The following is a 21,335-nucleotide window of genomic DNA, read 5'->3' as shown; positions in this document are numbered from 1 at the left end:
TCTGCCTGCTGATTCTCCTTCTGTTGTTGGATGGCAATTGTGCCCTGTGCCAGGTGGTATGTAGGTCATAATCTATGTAGGTCAAAACAATTGTAAAATAATAGGTGTTTGTATAAAAACATGGAATTTTTAAAAAGTTTTCAGAAGCCTAATAATTATCATTATAACTTTAGTTATTTAAAATTAAGTCATATTAATGTATTATAAGACAGTGAAATAATTTTAGAACTCTTTAAGGATATGTTAGTAGCTAGAATATTTACTTTTGTAATTACTTTATATTGTTAAATTACAAGTATGGTAGAAGTTGTAAATAAGCATTTGCAAGTATTGCTTAGGAAGTAAAGAATTGTTTAGTTTATTGCTGCAATAAATAAGTAGTTAAATATGGGATCATAACTAAGCACTAGTAGCAGATTGCTTCATTGGGTGGGAGGTCTACAAAACAAGCATATTAAAATACAAAAACCAGGTGCTAAGTGTTCTGAAAAGGGTTGATATCTAATCATTTTGGAAAAAATTGTGTTATGATGTGAAATGAATTTGAATATTGCAATTTGATTAAATGCAGTTACTGAATTATACTATTTTATCACATATCTGAGTGATGCTAGATGGCAGTCTTGCAACTGAATTATCAATTATATTGTGTATGAAGAGCTAAATTTTATGTCAAGGATTAAAAGTATTAATTTAGTTAATGTCTATACATGTCTTTCTAAATGTAGCAATCAATGTATTTCCTCTGAAATGTCAGATTTTGTACATTTCTGGTTTTTTCCCTCCAAGGTGAATCGCATCTTTTGTTGGTTGGAGACCCTGGAACAGGGAAATCTCAATTTTTGAAGTATGCAGTAAAGATTATGGCACGATCGGTGCTTACTGCAGGGATTGGTTCTACAAGTGCAGGTATCTGATATTCCAACTAGTGCCAATTTGTGCCTAGGAATGTGATTTTAGTGACAGAGGTATTGAATATATAAGCAAGAACATAAACTAGTTTGATTATATTAATATAAAAAAATGCCATGGAGTCAGACAAGTGAGAGTTGGCATGGTTCTCTATAGAAATCTGGCCCTACTGGCTTTTTTTATGCACTAAAAGGTTGATTGTAGTGAGCTTCCTTTTTAGGGGACACTCAGTGGGTCTTGCCCAGAGGCCTCTCCTGCTCAGTTTTCATGGTGATAATCTGAGCCTGTATTTTTATTACTTTTCCTAGCGATGGCAAATTTGACATTTCTCCAGAGAAGGCAGTGCATGACACTTTCATGGAATAGGATCATAGTAGATACTTCTCCTATTTTCTCTTCTTTAGTGTGTTTTGAGTGGATGCCAAGTTTGTCTCTTTTTTTAAAGCAATATCTTAAACTAAGGCATTATCGTTGACTCATTAAGATGCTTTTCAAGAACATACTTTTTGTGATTTAGATACTGTTCCAAATTGAACCAAGTTCCCAATGTCTTAAATCTTCCTGGAGGACAATATAAATAGCAAATTTACTGAGGTTGAGCAAACTTTTATACTATCAGTATGTTCACAAATCAGGTATAATACGAAGAATTTCAGCTGGTGTATTTAATATAAATGTGTTATTCTGTTTTGCATTGCTCCTTTTTTAACGTTGGGAAACAGCAGTGTGTTTAAACAGGAAAAAGCAAAAGAATATCTATATTCCCTAGTACCTTATCTCTCTGTCCATTGTGCATCCCATCTACAAAAGATTTGTTATGAAATAAGTGTATTGCTGATTTTGAATTCAAAATGTTGGCAAACCTATTAGCAGAGAAGCCATAGAAGGTTTCTGCCAAGGGTGATCTTTAATATATCCATCCATGGTAAGAACTGAGAACAAACTGTACTCCAGGCTGATGTATAGTTTCTCAGGGAACTGGTCTTTGTCAGATGCTGACCTGAAGTAAAATATTGTGATCCATTTGTCAGTAATGATCGTCTTGTGCCAGCCAAGCGCATGTACCTCTGCTTTATCTTAATTTACCAGAGCTCTCACTTTCATACAATGCTATTTGTAAGCTGGTGTCCTAGACATTGAACAAATATCCAGCAATAGTTGGATGCCGAGTCGCATTAAACTGTTTGCATCCCAAGCTTGGAGCAACATGATTACTATACTATTGGTTTGTGGCTTGTGAAGTTTCAGCACTTCAAGGGCTTCACTCCTTGCAAAAGTCCTCTACCACCATAATACCACCTATGGTTAAACCTCAGTCAATTTTTTATTTAAAAAAAGAGGAAGAAGGAAAACGAGTCCACAAAAATCTTATGTCTATGCACCATTTTCCCATCTTTAACTGTTAAGAACCACTCCATGAATGCAAATCTGGAAGTATATCTAGACACATAACTATGCTTGTGTGGGGAAAAGAGATTTAGGATTTGGGAAGTTAGTGGGCTCTAAGCTAAGGTGAATACACAGCTTGCTAGCAGCTCCACACTAACTCCTTGGGTGGATGCTCTTAATGCACAATACAAGTGTTTCTATCTGAAGCAATTAGTACCTTGCCACTACAATTTCTACTTTATGACTTGGACAACGTGTATTCACATTAAGAGGTAGGAGAAAGTAGTTAGTGTGCTGTTAAATTCAGAGTTTAGCTTACTGCACACTGAATTTCCCTATGGACAAGGTCCTAGTATAATTAAGAGTCAAACCCTCATAACTTCAGAACTGCTGACTGAATCTGCTGCCTACTTAGTTTGAATCTTAGGTCAATACCACAGAAGGAAATCATTTACCTTCCAACCACATTTTAGCTGTTTGGCCACATCCAGCCATACAGGCACATGCAGCTTGAGGTGCGCAAACCTCTTTGCAGCACCACACACTGCACGCCCAGATGATTAAAGTGTGTCCCCCACTGCAGAGTTGTAGCATGGGGGCAGAGTTTGCTGCCAGAATTTCCTGGTAGCAAAAAAAAGCCCAAGAAAAGCGGCATGGCACATGCTACAGTAGCATGTACTGGAACAAATGGAGGCTTGGTCCTCTGGGAAGATGCTCTGGCTACTGGCCAGTGCATCTCTGCTATTTCATTTGTGCCCCAGGTGCTTCAGCACTCCAGGAGCCAGGAAGAACACGAAAAGGGCGCTTTGCCCAAAGCAGGACTGTTTGTTCCTCACCAAAGCACACGTGCAGGGGTGTGCGCTGTGGCACAAAGCAGCACAAATTTGTGCTGCTGCAGGCACATGCCCCTGCACATCTGGACGTGGCCTTTGAGTGTAAGTGTTCCAAAGGAATGGAAGAGGTAAACCTTCCTTTTGCTTTTGGAATGTTATCTTCAAATAACTCAGTTGATTTTTCTGGAAATTATTAGGAAAAAGAATCAGTTTCATGCTAAGATCAACCATTAAATATACCATTCTCAAAGGACATACCAGGTAGAGACGTAACAGTGTAAAACTGGTGGAGTGCAAAGCTGGAATTTATCATTTAACTGTAGTGTAGCATAATCCAGTATCATACTGTCAATGTTGTGAAAGGGCCTACCCACAAATACTTAACATACTGTGATTAACTCTGGATAATAGAAAGAAGGGTGATGAAATAAGGTTCTGTCATTTTAATGTGAGAAAGAAGGTACTGAAAAAGAACTTATTGAATCAGTAAGATGTAGATGCATCTCTTCCTTTATATTAAACTGAGTGAATTCTTCTGTAAAATGAACAAAATAGAGTAAGTGTTTACTAAGCAACTACTTGGAAGAGGTATAGGGGAGGTGAGGGCCTTCCAATAGTTCCTGTTAATTTATATATCAAGAGTAGTTTAGTGGGCTACCAGTGGAATGCTCAAGTGCATAAAATTAAGCATCTACATAACTGGTTGCTGGACTATGGCTCGAATCTTTAACCTTCAGTTTTAGTATGTGAAAACATAGAATGAATCCTTTGTCTTGTATGGTATTTTCAGTGGCATATTTTTCCAACTGTTTATACTTCAATACCAAAAATACTGACTTTGTAAACTCACTTTTTTACACACCAACTCCAACAGATGTTCATCATGGTTGTGCATGGAGAAATGTTAAATTATGATGTTTTCTCTAATGGTTTTACACATTTTACATTATGTAGTTTCTGTCCTCTTGTACAGTACAGATTGTTCCAGACTTATTCTTTTTGAGGTAGAGAAACCAAATGCATCAATCCTATATTAAACACCTCACTCCCTACACCAAAAGTATGAGTCTGAAGGGAACTGATAAATTGCTGGCACTAGTGGTATAATCTTCCCTTCAAACTGAGATTATTAAGAAAATAAATTGCTCTTCACTCTAGTGTTGAGAGATGTTGCAGGACAGTGATGTAGACATCTAAAATATATTTTCTTTTTCACCTATTTCTGTAAATATACGAGTTGCCCAGTTAACTGAATGAAATTAGTTTCTTTGGTAAAGGAGATTTTGCTTGGTATGTATATTATAGATTTTTTTTTTTCTTCCATTGTTTTGGAGCCTTTTTATATAAGAAAATGGTCAGTCTTCCTCTGGAAGCCCATTTCTCGGCTGAGACCCCATGAGTAAGAACATTACACCAAGCTTGTTCAAGCTTTTGTGAGCTGGATACCAGGTATAAGAGCTGTCTGGGTGGGTCGTGATCACAGGTATGTAGGTAGTTACCATGCCTGAATCCTGATTCTATTGATGGCTTGGAAGATCAGGATTAAAGTCCTAAATATTCAGTGCAAATGCGTCAGGATTTATTGGAAAAGTCAGATTACAGCAGTGAGGAAGTTGGGGGGAGATATATAACAGGAATGGGAGGCAGAACAAGTCTCAGTAATCCAGGCAGGAGATAAATGCATTGATCCCTGTGCCTGTAGGAAGGAAGAATGAAATTTTCTATTGTGCCAGAGATAAAAGGAGTATTTTTTTTTAAACTTTTAAACAATACTTTGTCTGCCTTTGCTAAGCTATATGATATCTTTGTGAAGGAATTGTCCCTATCTGGAAAAGGATATGGACAATACAAAATGCATCACTTATTTTTAACAGTGGGGCCTGTATCACATTACCTGTCTAAGTGGTCTGGTGTAGATAGTGTGCAGAGAAAAAGGTAGGGCTTGTGCGAAGAAAAACTCATCCCACTATCACTCTGGTCGTTTGCACACATGGTGTGGACATTTGGTTCCCTGGGGACAACTTGCAGCAACACACCTTTGGGTTCTGAATTCATGTAGCGCTGTGCTTTTTCCTCCTGCCTATAGCAGGTGAACAGTGTTGAAAGCTTCCCAGGGCGCATCCTGATGAGCATGCACGTGCAGTTTGCAGCACAGCAAACCAGTCTGAGGTGCTACAAACCACACGTGGTGCACATGCACCCATTCACTATGCTGCTAATTTGCAATGTGGTTTTCTTTTTTTTGTTTTTTTTGACACCAGATCCCAGCATCAAAAAAAACACTGCTAAAAAAGCAGCACGGTGCACACAACAGGGGCATGCGCCACCAAAAAGGGAACCTGTCCTGCCAGAGTAGCACCACTGCTGCCCTGGGAGGGCCTCCAGGATCCTAGATAATGCAGCCTACCCTACCCAACCCAGGACAATTTGCCACACACTAGCCCCACATACAGGAGCATGTGGGCCACAAATTTGTGCCATTTTTGCCATGGCAATGCATGCCCCTGCATGTGGAAAATAGTGTCCCCAGATCTCAAGTGGTATGTGTATTAGGCATATGCGAAGCAGCTAATATTCGCTTTGGATTTGGATTTGGCCGATTCAGGGGGCAGTGATTTGATTCGGTGATTTGAATCACTGCCCCGATTCAATCTGGGCAAATCAGCCAGGCCAGGCCCATCCCCTGCTCCTCTCCCAGCCTGGCAATAGCTGCCCCAGCTCCCGGCACTTGCTTAAAAAAAAAAAGAAAACCTGGCTCATTGGGTGCTGCTGGGCAGGGGATGATCCCCGCTGCCCCCATCCCATGCTGCGTGGGGGGGCTCTGCACAAGCCCCCTCCCCCAATGCTCTCCCAGCCCCCCTACAGGTGCCCTGCCCGGGCCAGCTCCAGCCCCTTAAGGGAAAAAAAACTGGAAAAACCCCGGGACTCTCAGCTTCTGCCAGCAGGGGTGATCACTACTGCCGTGCCATGCTGGGGGCTCTGCACAAGCCTCTGAAGCTCCGAGGCTGCACCAGGAGCGCTTAGAGTCCCAGGGCTTTTCTCAGCGTTTTCTTTTCTTAAAGGCCTGGGGGAGCAGGGGAGTGTTGGGGGGCTCATAGCAGAGCCCCCCATGTAGCATGGGGCAGCAGGAATCACCCCCTGTCTGGCAGCACCGAGTGAGCACCAGGGCTTTTTTTTTTAAGTACCAAGCTGGAGGGGGGCAGTCATGGGGGGGCTGGGGGAGCAGGCAAGGGTTCCCCTAAGGTCCCCTCCCCCCCAGTACTTACCAGCTCGGAGTCAGCTGCAGCTCCCTGCTGCATCCATCGGGGACTACCCAAATCATCAAAGCTCTCTGAATCAGAGATTTGGAGAGCTTTGAATTGATTCAGAGCTTTGAATCGATTTGGACCTTTAAATTGGTACCAATTCCATTTGGATTCAAGGATTCGGCCACCGATTCGGGCCGAATCTCCTCCAAATCAAATCACCACCTGAAGCTTCGCACAGCCTGAACGTGCATTGAGTGGCCTCTTCCCACTGCCATAATTTTCACTCCCACTACAGCTATCTCTGTTCCATGTCCTGTTCTGAGAATCACTTTTGAAACATTCAGGATGCTGTGGTTCAGTCTCAGTGATTTGTGTGGAGGGAAGTGAAATTAAAAAGGTGATCTTTTTACAACAGCAGTTCTCAGCCTTTTTACTGCAGTTACTCCTCCATAACTTACATGAATTTATTGGCACCTCATTTAAAAAACTAACACATTTATTACAGGTCTTACCTCCTTGCAGAGGGGGCGGGCAATGCGTGTGGGGGAGTCACCAGCCAGGGAGAGCCTAAGCCTGCCTTATCTGCTTATCTCCTCAAACCTAGAGCCCAAGCCTGTCCTTATCCACATCTATCCTTCACACTTTATCTCCTCACACTTCCTCCCTGGTTGAGAGTGACCGGTTCACACTGTTAGGATTTAAAGGCTGAGGTAGCCTAAAGCTTTGTTCTGTGGGCTTAGAACAGGGGTGGGCAAAATGCGGCCCACAGGCCACATGTGGCCCGCCAGGCCATTCTATCTGGCCCAGCGGGGTCCTAAAAAATTTAGAAAATTAATATTCATCTGCCCCTGGAAGTCTGTCATGCAGTCTTCAATGGCTTGCCAAAACTCAATAAGCAGCCCTCTGCCTAAATAATTGCCTGCCTCTGGCTTAGAAAGACTGCTTTGCTAACAGGGGTTTGAGAGCCTAGTATTAGTGAGCATAATTGCTCTTCGGCTTTTATCAAACGGGAGGGGCAGGGGGGTTGTCTGCAGGTAATGGCCTACTTTAGGGTTTTCCAACCTTTTCGATCAGCGTAACCCCAGCGGCCAGATACAAAGCAGGATGGGAGGTAGCATGTGGCCAGACGTGGAGCGGCGGCAGCCACCGCATGCAAGCTTCCCTCACCCCTGTGATCAGCCAGGTGGGCAGCACCTGCATGGCAGTGCAAGATGTTGTGCTGCAGCATGCCATCTCCACCCACCTGACTGTACCCCTCAAGGTCTTTTCAAGTACCCCCGGTTGACAACCCCTGGCTTACTTAACCATAATAGATGTTAGTGCATCATGTGAAAGGGAAACTAAACCAATCAGGATTATACTGTACAGTGTAAAACACTGTTCAGTCCAATTAAGTCTTACTGGCTCCACAAATTCTTCCTGTATAGCTGCTATTTTTCCATAAAGTAGGCAAGAGCTCTTTGGGGCACTAATTTCTTGTGTCCAGTATCTAGCTTATGCAATGAGATGATTTGTTGATTAACTGTGTGAAACTAACTCAGCTGCCACTATCTTGTAGGTATGATGGCTCAATTTAGTTCCTTTTCATCTCTTTTAAGAAGTCTTTGAACTAATAGTAGATAGCTTCTGATTGCATCTTTCTTCAGTGGTATGAGGACTGGGAACCTTATTCCCATAGTATTAAACCAAATCAAACTTAATTAGTCTACTAACCCGTAAACACATAACTACAGTTACTTGCATGCTTCCATTTACAAGACCAGATCTTTTGTTTATAAAGAATAGGAAAGTGACTGAAAACTGAGAATTTCATTTTGGCTCTAGTTCTTGTACAGTTAGTGTAAAAGGAAGTCAAATAACATGGCAGAATATAAGACAAATTTGTGTGCATAAATACACATTTGGAAAAATTAATGTACATGCAAGTTAAAAATTAGAAGATTAAGTATCACTGGTTCTGGGTACTCATTCTAAATAGCAATAATTGCATTAGTTATTTTAATAATGTCTATGAAATTTGTTAACCTTCAAAATAGGCATGAGTTTCTGGCTCCGGCTAGTCTTAAATACGAAGTAAGGAACTATTCATGTAGATTTGGATTAGTTCATTCAGATTATACCCTTTCTGGCTTTAAGTAAAAAATTTTATTAAAAAAAATCGTATGCATTTAAAAATTAAAACAATCTCACAAAAGCCATTAGAAACACTCTTACTATTTAGAGCACCTGCATTTTTATTAAAGGCAGGAAGATGAGAGAAAAGGCCCAAGTTGTATTCAAAGCCATACTGCTACTTATCATAGATTTTATCTTTCTGTGAGGATTTAAAACCTAAACAAGTCAGTGTCTATGGTATAAGCCCACAGTGACCTACATTCTTAGAAGGATGATTACAAACGTCATATCAATTCGAAGTGTGTATCCTCTTTTTATACTTTTACCTTGACTGGTATAATAAGGCTGAGGAGGATTTTAGAGAATAGCTATATATTACTGTTGTACAGATTTGACACATTTTATAAGTTACTGCCTGGTCCTCTAAGATGCTGTCAGGTAATGTTTTCTAGTACGTTCTCTGAAACTGGTACAGTGTTTGTGTGGTGTCTTGCACAACTGGACCAGAATTTGAAATATGTACCAACAAGTACTACCTCAATACAAAAATAACAACAACGTATATCAAAACACTTTTTTTTTTTTTTTTTTTATGAAGCTATAGGAAGATAAAGCATTTTATCCCCTTGTTGCTAGCTAAAGATACCGTGTGAATAGTCTTAAGAAAAGTGATGACTATACCAAGCAGTGATTGTACGTGATAATCCTGTAGGGAGCATTTTTTTTTTTTAAATGTAAGAATTTGCTCTTCCTATTGAAGCGCAAGTATTGACTTAGTTGTGTGAAACTTTCCAACCAATTGTGTAAGCTAGCTGCATAGTTCAGAGTTCTTTGCTGCACCTACCTACTCCAAATGAAGTATTGTTCTTAAGACTGTATGACTTGACTAAATAGCAGCAGCAGAACATTTAAAAAAAAAAAAAAAAGTACTAAAATCCCAGATAGCAGATGGTAGATCTTAAATTGCATACTTTAAGTAACAAGCATGCATCTTGAAGAGAAAAACGCACCTTGTACCTAAAATTATACAGTGCTGTCTGCTTTTACAGTAAGAGGACATTTCAGGATAATTTTGTAGAGATCACTTTTTACTTTACATTTTAATTTTATGACAGTTTTGTTCCTACTTGTCATTAAAGGGCAGTGAAATATTTGGGAATCTTGTTATTATGGATAAGGACAAGTTGTCACCATTTCATTTTCGCCTATTTTTAACTTTGTCTTTAGGTTTTAATTGTATTTACAAAGGAAGAAAAATACATATGCATTAATCAGATACTGTTTAGAGCAATAATGTAACACATTAGAGAAAAAATACTTAAAAATAGTTGTATTTATATTCCACAATTTGCTCAAATACTGTTGTTTTTCTTATAAACTTTCTACAGAACGTTTTAAAACAAATTCTTCACATTGTTTGTCGACTATGTACTTATAGAATTTGAGGGAAATAGTTCCGGTTGTTTTTACAGCTTAACTCATGTACAGTACCAAAACGATGGTAGTTAGGTCACATGCAGTCCATATGAGATTCTAACATGACATTTAATGAGTTTTCTGATGTTGACCACCCCTTTGATGCTGAGGGCAATGCATCTGTAGAAAGAAGTGACTGTAGATTTTGGTTACTGCTTTCTGCATCTTCCAGTTTTTCAGTGTTATCCTCCCAGTTAATGTGGAATCTTGTGACCCTGGGATTAGATGCCAAAATATTCCTTTGAAGCTGCAGGAAGGAGGAAAAAGTTAATTTTTTGTATTTTTTATATACACATCAAGCTAAAGTTTGCAAAATTGGTCTTGTACATTCAGAAGAGGAAAGAAATTAATCAGTTAAAATTACTGCTCTTGAACTTCAATCCACAGGTGCTGAATATGAAAATCAGGCACGAGGATTTATAACCCAGTAATGAGCCATTGATCTATCTACTTTGGTATCTTATCTCAGGGACCAAATATCTGTTTATTTCAGAAGACAAAGTAAACCTTATCTTGCAGACTACCCGTGGTATTTTTTATCAGGGAGAGGTATATTTCCTTCTGAACACACCCAGCCTAAGTGTAAGATGTGTGTCATGATTACAGTTGTCTTGACTTGTGAGGTAGAAGCATTAAAACAAATTAAAATATCCAGCCCCCCATCATTTCCACAGATTTCACAATAGCAACATTAAATCTAGCATAAAGGAGAGTAGGAGTTTAAAATTTGAGTTCAGGTGAAAACATCTAGATTTTTGGAAGCCAAAGCTCCAGAGCTTACCCCACATAACCCAGTTCAAGATTCCCAAGAAGTTAATGGATTTTGGAACAGGCACCTTAAACTGGCCTGATTATCAGACGGTGCTGAGCCTTTGACCTCTGAAAAGTAGTCTCTCAGGCTGGGCAAACAGAAACCACTAGTCACTTTTGAAAAAAATCTTAGTCTTGGCCTTTTAGTGAACCCTCATTTATATTTTAGGTATACCCAGGGATATTTGGGGGAAAATGTATGGCTCCTCTCTGTACTGGTCATTGTACTGCATTATTCTGACTCACTCTTCACACTCTGTCATCATCTTGTCACTCACATATAAATGGGAAAACAATTTTACCTCATTACCCTTCACCAGCAGGTAGCTTTCCAGTGGGTGGAGAAGCCTAAATTTAATACTTAGAAAAGGTGCTACCTTGATGGTCCTCAAAAAGCATAGATACCTGCTCTGTGAACAGAGAGTGCTAACAGTGGAAAGCCTACACAGAACTGAAGCATGGTGAAGGGCAATTTTGGAAGGACCACCTCTGCAGTAGGTCAGCAATCTTAATCCCTATTCAAAATTAGCCTCCCTTCTTTCTGATAACATGAATATTGCTGATATCTGTGATGTGGACATTTGTCCATTAGGAGGTGAAGACAGGCTAACAATTCATTTCACCTGAGTGGTCTAAGACAGTAATAAATTCTGATCATTAATGATCTGGGAAGGATTTAACCCAGTGGGAGACGACTGCATTCCAATCCCCCTTCAAAATTAAAAGTGAGCTAATTTAGACTGGCATGTAGCTAAGTCTTCTTTTAGCTTGATTTGATGTACAGGATTCATATGCCTTATGGACCATTTAGGATTTTTTTAAAAAGAATGAAAGCCTTTTTCACTAAACACGTTTCCAATATGCAACTAGAACAAAACATTCCTTACCTTAGAAAAGTCTGGCTTCACTGGAGGATTCTCTCTCAATTCTGTTTCAGTATATTCATTGTTTACGTAATAGCCAACTCGAATAAATTCTTGACCTCGGTAGGTGCACGTGATTAACACAACTGTTACACCTACTGCATCTGCATCTGGAATAAGTCCTGGATTAGGAGCATCAGCCTAAAATGTAAAAGGAGAAGGTTATAATAAATAACCCAATCTTATCCACAACTTTATGCCAAATGACTGTCTATCAGGGAGATCTGGAGAGACAGATCATGTTGATTAGGCTATTTACAGATTTTTAAATTGTTTCATGCATAAAGAGATGGTACACAGTAAGCACATACGCATCACTTTCTCTGCGATTCCAAGCCTGGGTTGAGGGCATTACTCTGTAGAGATAATAGGAACCCCATCCCCAATTTTATAATATGAGGTTAGGCAGCATTTCCACTGCATCTCATAGAAAGTCCATCAATTCCTACAGAGAAAAAACCCACACACATATTGACTGGCTTCATAAGTCATAGGGTCTTATATATAGGTCCTTGATCGCCTGCAGTGATGATTCTCCTTATTCCCTACAGATCTGAATGGAAAGTAAAATTTTGGACTGCCCCTACATAAATGCCTCCAATCACACAAAGTCATGTATTATTAAATAGAAAGTTTCACACAGGAGCTTAAACTTTAACTTGAAGTGGGGAAGCCAAACTTAAAACTCTGGTAAGACCAACCAACCTTAAATGAATCTATGACAGAGAGCACCATCTATCTAGTTAGCTATCACTGGAAGTTCAAGATTTTTTAAACAAGCTTTCAAAAGACCTTATATCCCCCAAATAGCATCACTTTTCCCTGTGTGTCTATCTGAAGGTTCTGTAGGACACAGGGCTGGTTCCTCAGGCATTTTCTCTTGTTCAGGAAAAAAAACCAGGCTGCCTTGTGCCTGGGTATCCACATCTAAACATACATTCTAAGACTTTATGCCTGCTAAGTTCAAGCCTTAACCACTGCAAAAATCTTACAGGTTCAAGTACAACAAATACAATTGTTTCTCACCCTTCTACATGCACAACAGGCTTCCTGGAGGCTATATAGAATTCAGCTGGTGTTTTAATGAGGGTGCAATCTTAACATCCTCAGTATGTTAGCTGCATGCTACTCTTGCTTTATTGGCTATGTCATCCATTTTTCCATTAAAAGGAAGCTTTAGCACATGTTAGAGTTACAAGACAGACTTGTCAATCTGTTCCAAAAGTCTTGTGGCTTTTTATCATATGGCAGTCTCAAGCAAACCTAACTCTGCCATCCCTCTACTCATTGCAGACTTCCTGCAGGTCTGCAAAATTAATTCGTCTCTGTCCTTGAAACCAAAACTTCTGATTTTCTTTTCATGTTGTGGGAGGCAGCACAATCTGGCAGGGTTCTCTCTCTTTCTCTTAAGCAACTCCTCATAAGTGGCAGGGAGATACAAGCAGCCCATAACAGCAGGAGTATGTACACTCTCTCAGACCACAGACAGCCCTAACTCTGCTTCAGACCAATCATAGCAGTTATGCAGGGGCCTGCTTAAACAAGGCCTTCTATGCAGCAGCTTTTATAACAAAGTATTCTTAAGAATCCTGCCCCCCAAACTGCTAACTTAACTCCATTTACTACAAGGGCATTATGCCAATGGAAAAGTTGGTCCTGTGTGTAAATATACATTCAAGAATTGCTTTACTTGTCCATGAAATGCAGCCCCTCTTTGGGGGAGGGAGGCATAGAGGATTACTAAACATCTCTAATTAGCTGACTGATACAGAAAGTGAGAACTAATGCCTTATCCAATTGAAGCTGTAGAAGGAATAAGGTGGCAAAAACTTCATTTTCCTACCTTAGGAAGGACTGTTGTCTTGATAAAACATGATTTGGTTAACTGAGCAACAATTAGCTAGTGTGTGTTAGAATTAGTTAACACATTTTAAAACCAATTTAGTACCCTGTATGGTTAGGCTAATGGCATTTCAAATTTGTTAACAATTATGGTCAGTTGCTTGCCCCCTAGCATTGACCACAACTAGATAACCAGTTTTTAGTACCACTGTATTGGTCTAGGTACAAAGTAATGTTTTAAAAAATGCACTGACACTTGAATTTGAACAAACCTGCTAGCTTACTTCCCCCTCCTCGTTTTCCAGAACTACCAAAGGCTAGTCTTTTGAGGACTGCCTCTGTGCAAAAGTGTGCCACAAGATCACTTATGATCATAACTGTTAAGATGTAAAAACAAAGTTCTGAACAAGCTACACCTTAATATTAGCATTATTTCAGCTAGTGACTTCAGGAAAAAGATAGTACTGCTTCTTCCAACACTGATATGACTTCTTATATACTTCGTTCCTATTCAAATATAGATGAGACCCATCAAAAGCATAACATCAGTTCAATGGACTTCAAGCTTAGGTATTTCCATAAATAGAGGAAAGAAATTCACTGTATTATAGGAAAGCCTGTATTAAAATATGTTATAATTGGAACGTATCCCAGTACACAAGCAAAAGGGACTTACACACATGCAGACTAGTCTGGCTGTGAGATTCACAACTAGAATTTAACAAATGATTCCTTCATACATATCTGAATGTATGGTAACCTGAAGTTTGAGTAATCAGGATTTACCTGAATCAGCTGTCCAAAATATGCTTTTAAGGGCACCATCGCCCTTTGCTTGTAGTCTTGACAACTCCTAGCACAGTGATAATTTAAAAAAAAAAAAAGTTTAAAAGCGAGCCTCAGTAACTTCACCCAGACTAGTGCATACTTTTAAATTAAGTGTAAAATGTCAGCTGATCTTTCAGTAGTATGCCACACTGTAACCTCCTTCCAAGGACTAGCCACAGATTTTTTTTTTGTCAATTAACAGAGTAAACAATAATCCATAATATAAAAAGAATGAAATGTTGATAGCACAAAAGTTAGATCCAGTGTAGAAACTTAATGAAAAGTAATTGCTTAGAAGAATGTATGTAAATGGCTACCAATGCTGCTCTTATAACTGTGCCTTTAGCTTGCCTAATAAGGTTTTCCTTTATCCAATATTTCAGAGAAACCCTGAAATATTCAAATAACTAGGAGTTATGCACTTATTCATGACAAGTTTGTGACAGTTTCTACATACATCCTAATATCACTTTTAAATTGTATTTAAAATTGTCAGTAAAATAGAAGCTCATTTATATCTTCACTTATTTCATCTGGTCACATGCATGAAATCCAGTGGAACTGAGCTATTAAAAAATGAAAACAAAAACAGACAAAACAAAAACAAAAAAATCACAGCAAAACATGAAAATAAATAAAAGTCCTCAGGAATAGGCTAATTTCAGTTTTGACCAGAGACCTCTGTCAAAGCATTTTACTCCTGGCTTATAAGACAAGAGACTAGCCTAGGGTAAGCAGAAGTAACACTGAACTAAGTCACTGTTTTAAGATACAGGGAAAAAAAGTAAGATGAAACTGCCTTATTTTCTTCCTATTAATGACTTCAGGTGGAAACCAGACTAATATGTTAAGCCAACTCTGTGCCATCCTCTCCCTACTTTCCCTTTAGGCGCTACCTTGATTGTAACACTTGGAGATTTAGCAGCTGGTTGCTCTCAGGATAATTAAACATCACAAAATTAGTGGGAGAATCATTATTTTGATCTCTCCCCCCTATATACTTATGATTAGGGACTTACCAAATTTGTGATGTCACAGATTCCATAAAATGGGGAGTTGACAAAAAAAATAAATAAATCTTATTGAACACTACTTCAACCTCACTAGGGGGAGGGGGCTGCCAGCAAGATGGCTGCCACCCCTCACCATTGCCCGGCTGCCTGTCATGTGGCCCCACCCCTCTACCACTTAGCAGTGAGAGGCAGGGGGCTATTGGGCCCCCTCAGCCAATTGGAGGCATGGGGGTAGGGGACCTGCCATACTCCATCCACAAAATGCCTGTCCAGGCCCATGCTGTCTGTGAAATCAGGGGGCAGCCCCCACAAGTTAGGTAGGTCCCTACTTATGATCTAAACCTGGATCACCATTTGTGAAACTACATTGCACTATTACACCATGACACTGGTATCCCATTGTTATGATGTAGTATTTTCCTGCAAACAGATGGGGGCTCTCCTTAAGCTTTACTAGGAAGTCAGTGAGTTCATCACCCAGATAGTATGCCTACATTAGTGACGCTCAGCTAGCATACCATGGGACCCTGGGGTGCCCCAAGATCTTACTTTCTAGGGTGCTGTAGGGTGCCATGCAACAGTACCACTATTAAGTGTACAAACACTATTCACAGGATAAACCCAGAGTTTTCAAACAGGAATTCATAGGCTTAAAAATATTGTGATTTGCTCTGGTCTTTTTGCTTTCTTTGCAATAGAAGAATTGCTCTGTTAGTTTTTCTTTTGTCAAAAAAGGTGAAAATTAAACAGCTAATATTTTCAGAGGGGTGCCTAGAGTCCAAAAAGTTCGAGAACCACTGGCCTGCACTAACTTTTTATTCTCACTAGGCACCTCCGCAGGTCTACTAGTTGTACAGTATTGGTAGCACTAACACAGGCCAACTAAATTAGTGTTTATAAGCAATGCCATATAACTGTTCTGAGCAAGTCAAGACAACAGTTTTTAAAATGCCAGGGGGCATGACAGCCTCATACTCGTAACTAATACCAAAAATGAACAGTACCAAAAGAAAGGCTGGGAAAGGCTAGTGCAAACAAGGCCTCAGAAATCAGGAATATTAGATCCAATGTGCTGATAACACATATTGATTTTGTATGGTGAATGGTATTATTAAATGCTTGTCTGATTCGTCAACTTTAAACTCCAAGTTAACTTTAGAACTACTTAAAACAGTGAACTTACCTGAAATACAAACATGTGTCTTCCAGCAGGAACAGGTCCAACTAAAACAGAATCTAAAACCTGATCATACTCTTCGCTTTCAGCCGAGCCCACATAAATTATTTTCCACTCCAAATCTAGTGAAGACAAAAACATTAAAAAAAGGCACAATTTGCACAAATGTAACTGTTTCTCCATGGTACCAGGTAAAAACCCTCAATTCCTGCTTACTTTTATTTATCCTAAATAATGTTGGCGAACAAATAGTTTTTCTATGCAAGGAAATTTACTGGCATAATTGTAATTTTAGTTAGGCCTCCTAAGGTATATGGCCAGTCTATCAGGAGTTCCATCTGAAACCGAAGTAAGGAAAAGCTTCCAACTGGTCAGAAAGGTATGCATATACCACCCTCTCTCTCAAAGGTGCTGGGCAGTATCATTTCTGGACCTGTATCACCTATGCTTTACCCAGTCCTAAGGTTCCATCCCACCATCCTTACCTAGCAACCAGGATTGGGAGAATCCCCCACATATCCCTATATTCACATTCATTTTTAAATGTTTAGATGGAGACCTGGGCATTATTCATTTAACTGAGCTGAGACCTCTCTCCAAACTCTGGCTACTTGACCCCAAACCAGGGAGAAGGTCAGCCAGAGTAGTGAAATGTGCTGGTGTACATGGGTGTATCACACCCTGAGCAGCAGCCCAGCTCCCAAATAGGAATCCATCTCTGGTCCCCAAAATTTTGCTGAAACTAGCTTATTAATTTAATAGAATATCCAAAGTGCAAACACTATACATGCTAGCGGCCTCACAGGCACAGAATAACATGTTAAATAGGGAAATATATACAGTTAGCATAGTTTGATTACATGGTTGTCGCCTCATTGGAGACTTTGGGTATTGAGACGCAACCTGCCTAGCGAGATGAGATTACAACCATTAGTTGAGATTATATATATAAAAAAGAGTTTAATGTTCAGTGAAGTGAAGTGAAAACTTTTCCATTAGGGTTAGCATTAATTAGAACTTCCAAAATTTTGTAGAACGCCACATATAATAATAAATTACATTACCATTAATATTGTATATAAAAGTATAGTTATCATATAATTTAGATTTAGCATTTAGATTTGTATAACCTTATTTTCTGCAAAATTTGCTACTGAATTATACAGCATGTCCCTGCTGATCAACAGCAAGGGACAAAAAAAAACAAAAAAACAAAAAAAACCCCAGCTCATTGTACTGCGACCAAGCCGCAGAAATTGCTGTAACTTGCTGCAAGTTAAGTAGACCCCTAGGGCATTTATACACACGCTTTTTTTCCTGGGAATGTGCCGGAGATTTGCCACTTTGGAACAGACTTGATTCATCGAGTCTGCTCCACATGCAAGTTGAGGTGAACCATACCGCACCGCACCGCACCGCACGCAGTTGTATAAAGCAGCAAAATGCATGTCAGCGCACAGAAAATGGCAGTGGTGTACTTTTGAACTAAAGCACCTCCGAGGTGTTTTAGATCAAAAGCACACCACCGCCATTTTCTCAGCACTGACATGCATTTCACCACTTACACAACTGTATGTGGTGCAGCACCAGGTGCTTTTCAAAGCCACTGGCACTGTGACGTGTGCGTGTGTAAAAATGCCTCTCTAGTTGTTATTATGAGTAAGTTTAACTGAAAGATAACACTGGGGATTATTTCATTACTTACAAGTGAAACTGATGGAGCAATTTCAAGATGGTCCCTTTTTTTTTTTTTTAAAGTAACATTTTTGTATCGCCTTTCACTACTGAATAATGCAGATTGTGCATAAGCAGCAAGTAGGGTGGGTGAGCCCCAGCTGTTACCTTCAATAGCATTCTGCACAGGTGCAAGGAAGGGGCTATGCTGGAGCTCTTTCAGCACAGCTGGAACCTAAAGAAGAAAGAGCTTCCAACTATTTTACAGAACTTATCTGCTCTATTACATGTCCTCATTACTGTAGCCCTTCTGTACATATATTTATCTTTTAAGGTGACAATTTTTCTTCCAGCTTACAGTGTGCCTAACTAGGTTGTTTTGCCTACCTCTGAAGCATCTGGTTTGGGCTACTGCAAAGACAAGTCACCAGACAAAAAACATCTAGTGGCCTGATCTAGTCTGGCAAGTCTTATGCCTATAGAGGATAGTGTCTTAAGTCTTATGAGGAGAGGACAGTGAAGGTTAAGATTCTCTCAAACACATTTATTATAAGTTATTACTCCAGTATAAAGTCCATTGTGGACTGATAGCTTATATTATCTACAAACTACAACTTTTTTGCAACATCATTTTTTTTTTTAAGTGGTACATCTTAAAGCATAAAACTTTTCAGTTAAAACCATTTAAAAAGGCATTGATAGAAACAAGGAATCTTAAACTGGCATAACTGAATGGACTCAATTTAAAAATTAAACTAACATTTGGAGAGAAAAATTGATCAGGGCCAGTCCACAATTTTTTGGGACCCCCTACAAGATACAGTTTTGGCAGAATTGCGGATAATTCTAGTATAAACTCGCTGAAATAAAATAATGTGGGCTGAGCTGTAGGGGTGGGAGCAGCACATGCTGGGGACACCTGGGTTCCCTCCCTGGGACCAGGAACTCTCCCATTCAGCCAGGAAGGGGCTACCTGCCTGAACTGAGCCCTTTAAACATGGCGTAGGTGACGGGGCGAGCAGCAGGTCCTGTACTATTTAGTATTTGGATAGTAGCAATTAAAAATAAGCAACAGCAACTTCCTTCATGACATGTATTAGTACTTTCTGTAACTATTTAATGACCTGTATTTAAAAAAAAAAAAAAAAAAATCAGAAGTAAAAAATCTGTACTTGTAATAGGCAGAGATGTGAAAAATGGTAGTGTGCTTTTCATTCCTAGTTGAAAACAGGAGCCTAATATTGCAAAGTAAGCAAGCAGGCAGTTTTAAATTTTGGCTCATTGAGACGCCAACCATCCTTGCTTCAATATGTAAATCCATTAGTAATGAATATGAGCTAAATACACAAGAGCAGGAGGGGAGGGGCAGGAGTCCTAGGCACACAGGTCCAGGTAATATGCCCAGTCTGCTAGTGCTTCCAGATTTAAAAACAGGCTGTGGCCCTGGTGCACCAGCCGTCTCATCCACAGGGGCATGGGCCAAACCTTGTTTAAACCAAAACAGTGTTTCTCAACCAGGAGGTCAGTGTCCTAGGGATGCGAGATCCTTTAAAAGGTGCCTGAGGTGCAAGAGGAGTGCAGGTTCAGGCTCCTCCCTGCAAGGAAGTAAGCAAGGCCAGGCTATCGTTGTTAGGGGGTTCCAGTCCAGTCACATGGGTGATGAGGTGCCTCAAGTTAGCCTCCCCACCATGGCCTGTATAACTAGACTGGCATCCCCCAGGTTAGCCTCCCCCCAGTCTCAAACAGTTAAGAATCACTAGAGGCTGGGGGAGCAGCCTCTGCCAGCCTGACCCAGCATTGCCCCAGGGAGAACATCCTCCAGAGGCAGCACTGAGTGGCGCCGTTCCCCCAGGCCTGGCAGGGCCACTTTCTCACTTGCCCACCGACAGCCAGTCTAGCACCATGTGCCTCCTGACCCAAGCATCTTTGGGTAAATGTGATAGGTTTTTTCCAACTATTTAGTTGGTCTATTACAAAACGTTTTTCGGTGCACCGACACCCTTCTTCAGGCACGGGGAGAGTGTTTTGCCTTCTCCAGGTGCCAATATACAAAGCGTGCGCCTGAAGAAGGGCGTTAACTGGAAAAAGTGTTTTTCCAGGCACCAGCACCTTCCTTCAGGCGGGAGAGCGCTCTGCCTACTCCTGGACACAGCAGGAGCCAACAAACAAAGCACACGCCTGAAGGACTGCCTTGAAAAACATTTTTTCCAACTTAAGACCTTTCTTCAGGCACAAGCTTTGTATGTTGGCTCCTGTTCTGTCGAGGAGCAGGCAAAGCACTCTTCCCCACACCTAAAGAAGGGCACTGGTGCCCCGAAAAGCAATTTCCCCAACTATTTAGTGCAAGACACCCCCTCTCCCCACAGAGCTTGGCCGGTCCGAGGGCGCAGCGGAGGCCGGGCGGCTCGGGGGGCTGTAGGCCGCCGCTGCGGGAGCAGGGGCTGCGGCTAGCGCCGCTCCACCACGCGCAGCAGGGAGCGCGGCGCGGAGAAGTGAAGGCGGCAGCTCCGCCCAGGTCGGGCCCGCCGCTTCCCGCGCTCCTCAGCCCGGCGGCTCTCGACCCCGCTCGCAGCCCGCCTCCCGGCCCCGATGCGCCGGCGCCGGCGCGCACAAAGCTGGCAACATGGCTCCCGCCACTCGCACAACTTCCTCGCAACTTGCCCCCGGGCCGGGCCGGCCCCGCCCCACTCCTCGCCGGGTGCGAGTGGCCTCACCTTCCGACAGGTCCTCGATGCACTCGAAGGTGATCTCGAACTGGAAGGGGTTGTAGAAAGGCGAGGGGTTGTCCAGCACCACCACGTTGTTCACCTGCACCTTGGCCATGGTCTGCACAATGGGCCGCGCCCGGCCTCGGGCCCCCCGCCCGCAACTTTCTTGTCGTCTTTCTTTCTTTCTTTCTTTCCTTTCCTTTCCTTTCCTTTCCTTCTTCTTTTCTTTTCTCTTCTCTCCCCCGCCCGCCTGCCCTCCCCGCGCCCGCAGCGCGCCGCCGCCTCGCTAGTCCGCCCCGCGCCGCCCCATTCTCCTAGCTTAAGGGGCAGCGCCGGCGCCGATTGGCCCCATCCCTTGGCTGCAGCGTTGTCGGGTCTCCTCCCGGC

The 21,335-nt window shown here is 41.2% G+C and overlaps 2 protein-coding genes across 2 annotated transcripts in view; one reads left to right on the top strand and one right to left on the bottom strand.

The window, feature by feature from the left end:
* The window catches only part of MCM9 (minichromosome maintenance 9 homologous recombination repair factor), a 74,930-nt gene that overhangs the window by 19,083 nt on the left and 34,512 nt on the right, over window positions 1–21,335 (top strand). Inside the window, 1 exon segment of the mRNA XM_019537963.1 lies at window positions 790–909. Coding sequence (XP_019393508.1) covers window positions 790–909 — 120 coding nt within the window.
* Window positions 9,325–21,215, bottom strand: ASF1A (anti-silencing function 1A histone chaperone). The gene is made up of 4 exons (XM_019537964.1): window positions 20,955–21,215; window positions 16,573–16,688; window positions 11,671–11,847; window positions 9,325–10,220 (listed from the first exon to the last, which is right to left on the bottom strand). The coding sequence occupies exons 1-4, from the start codon at window positions 21,061–21,063 to the stop codon at window positions 10,008–10,010; spliced, it is 615 nt and encodes a 204-aa protein (XP_019393509.1). The 5' UTR covers window positions 21,064–21,215; the 3' UTR covers window positions 9,325–10,007.

The sequence above is a fragment of the Crocodylus porosus genome, unplaced genomic scaffold (assembly GCF_001723895.1).
Source record: "Crocodylus porosus isolate Cpor-Errol unplaced genomic scaffold, CroPor_comp1, whole genome shotgun sequence".
NCBI classification, from domain to species: domain Eukaryota; kingdom Metazoa; phylum Chordata; order Crocodylia; family Crocodylidae; genus Crocodylus; species Crocodylus porosus.
This window is presented reverse-complemented; position numbering and strand designations above follow the sequence as displayed.

Coding starts and splice junctions, on each gene's coding strand:
- ASF1A (XM_019537964.1), bottom strand. CDS start 21,063: ATGGCCAAGGTGCAGGTGAACAACGTGGTGGTGCTGGACAACCCCTCG. Junction 16,689..20,954: donor CATCGAGGACCTGTCGGAAG/GTGAGGCCACTC, acceptor TGTCTTCACTAG/ATTTGGAGTGGAAAATAATT. Junction 10,221..11,670: donor TGAAGCCAGACTTTTCTAAG/GTAAGGAATGTT, acceptor TCCTTCCTGCAG/CTTCAAAGGAATATTTTGGC.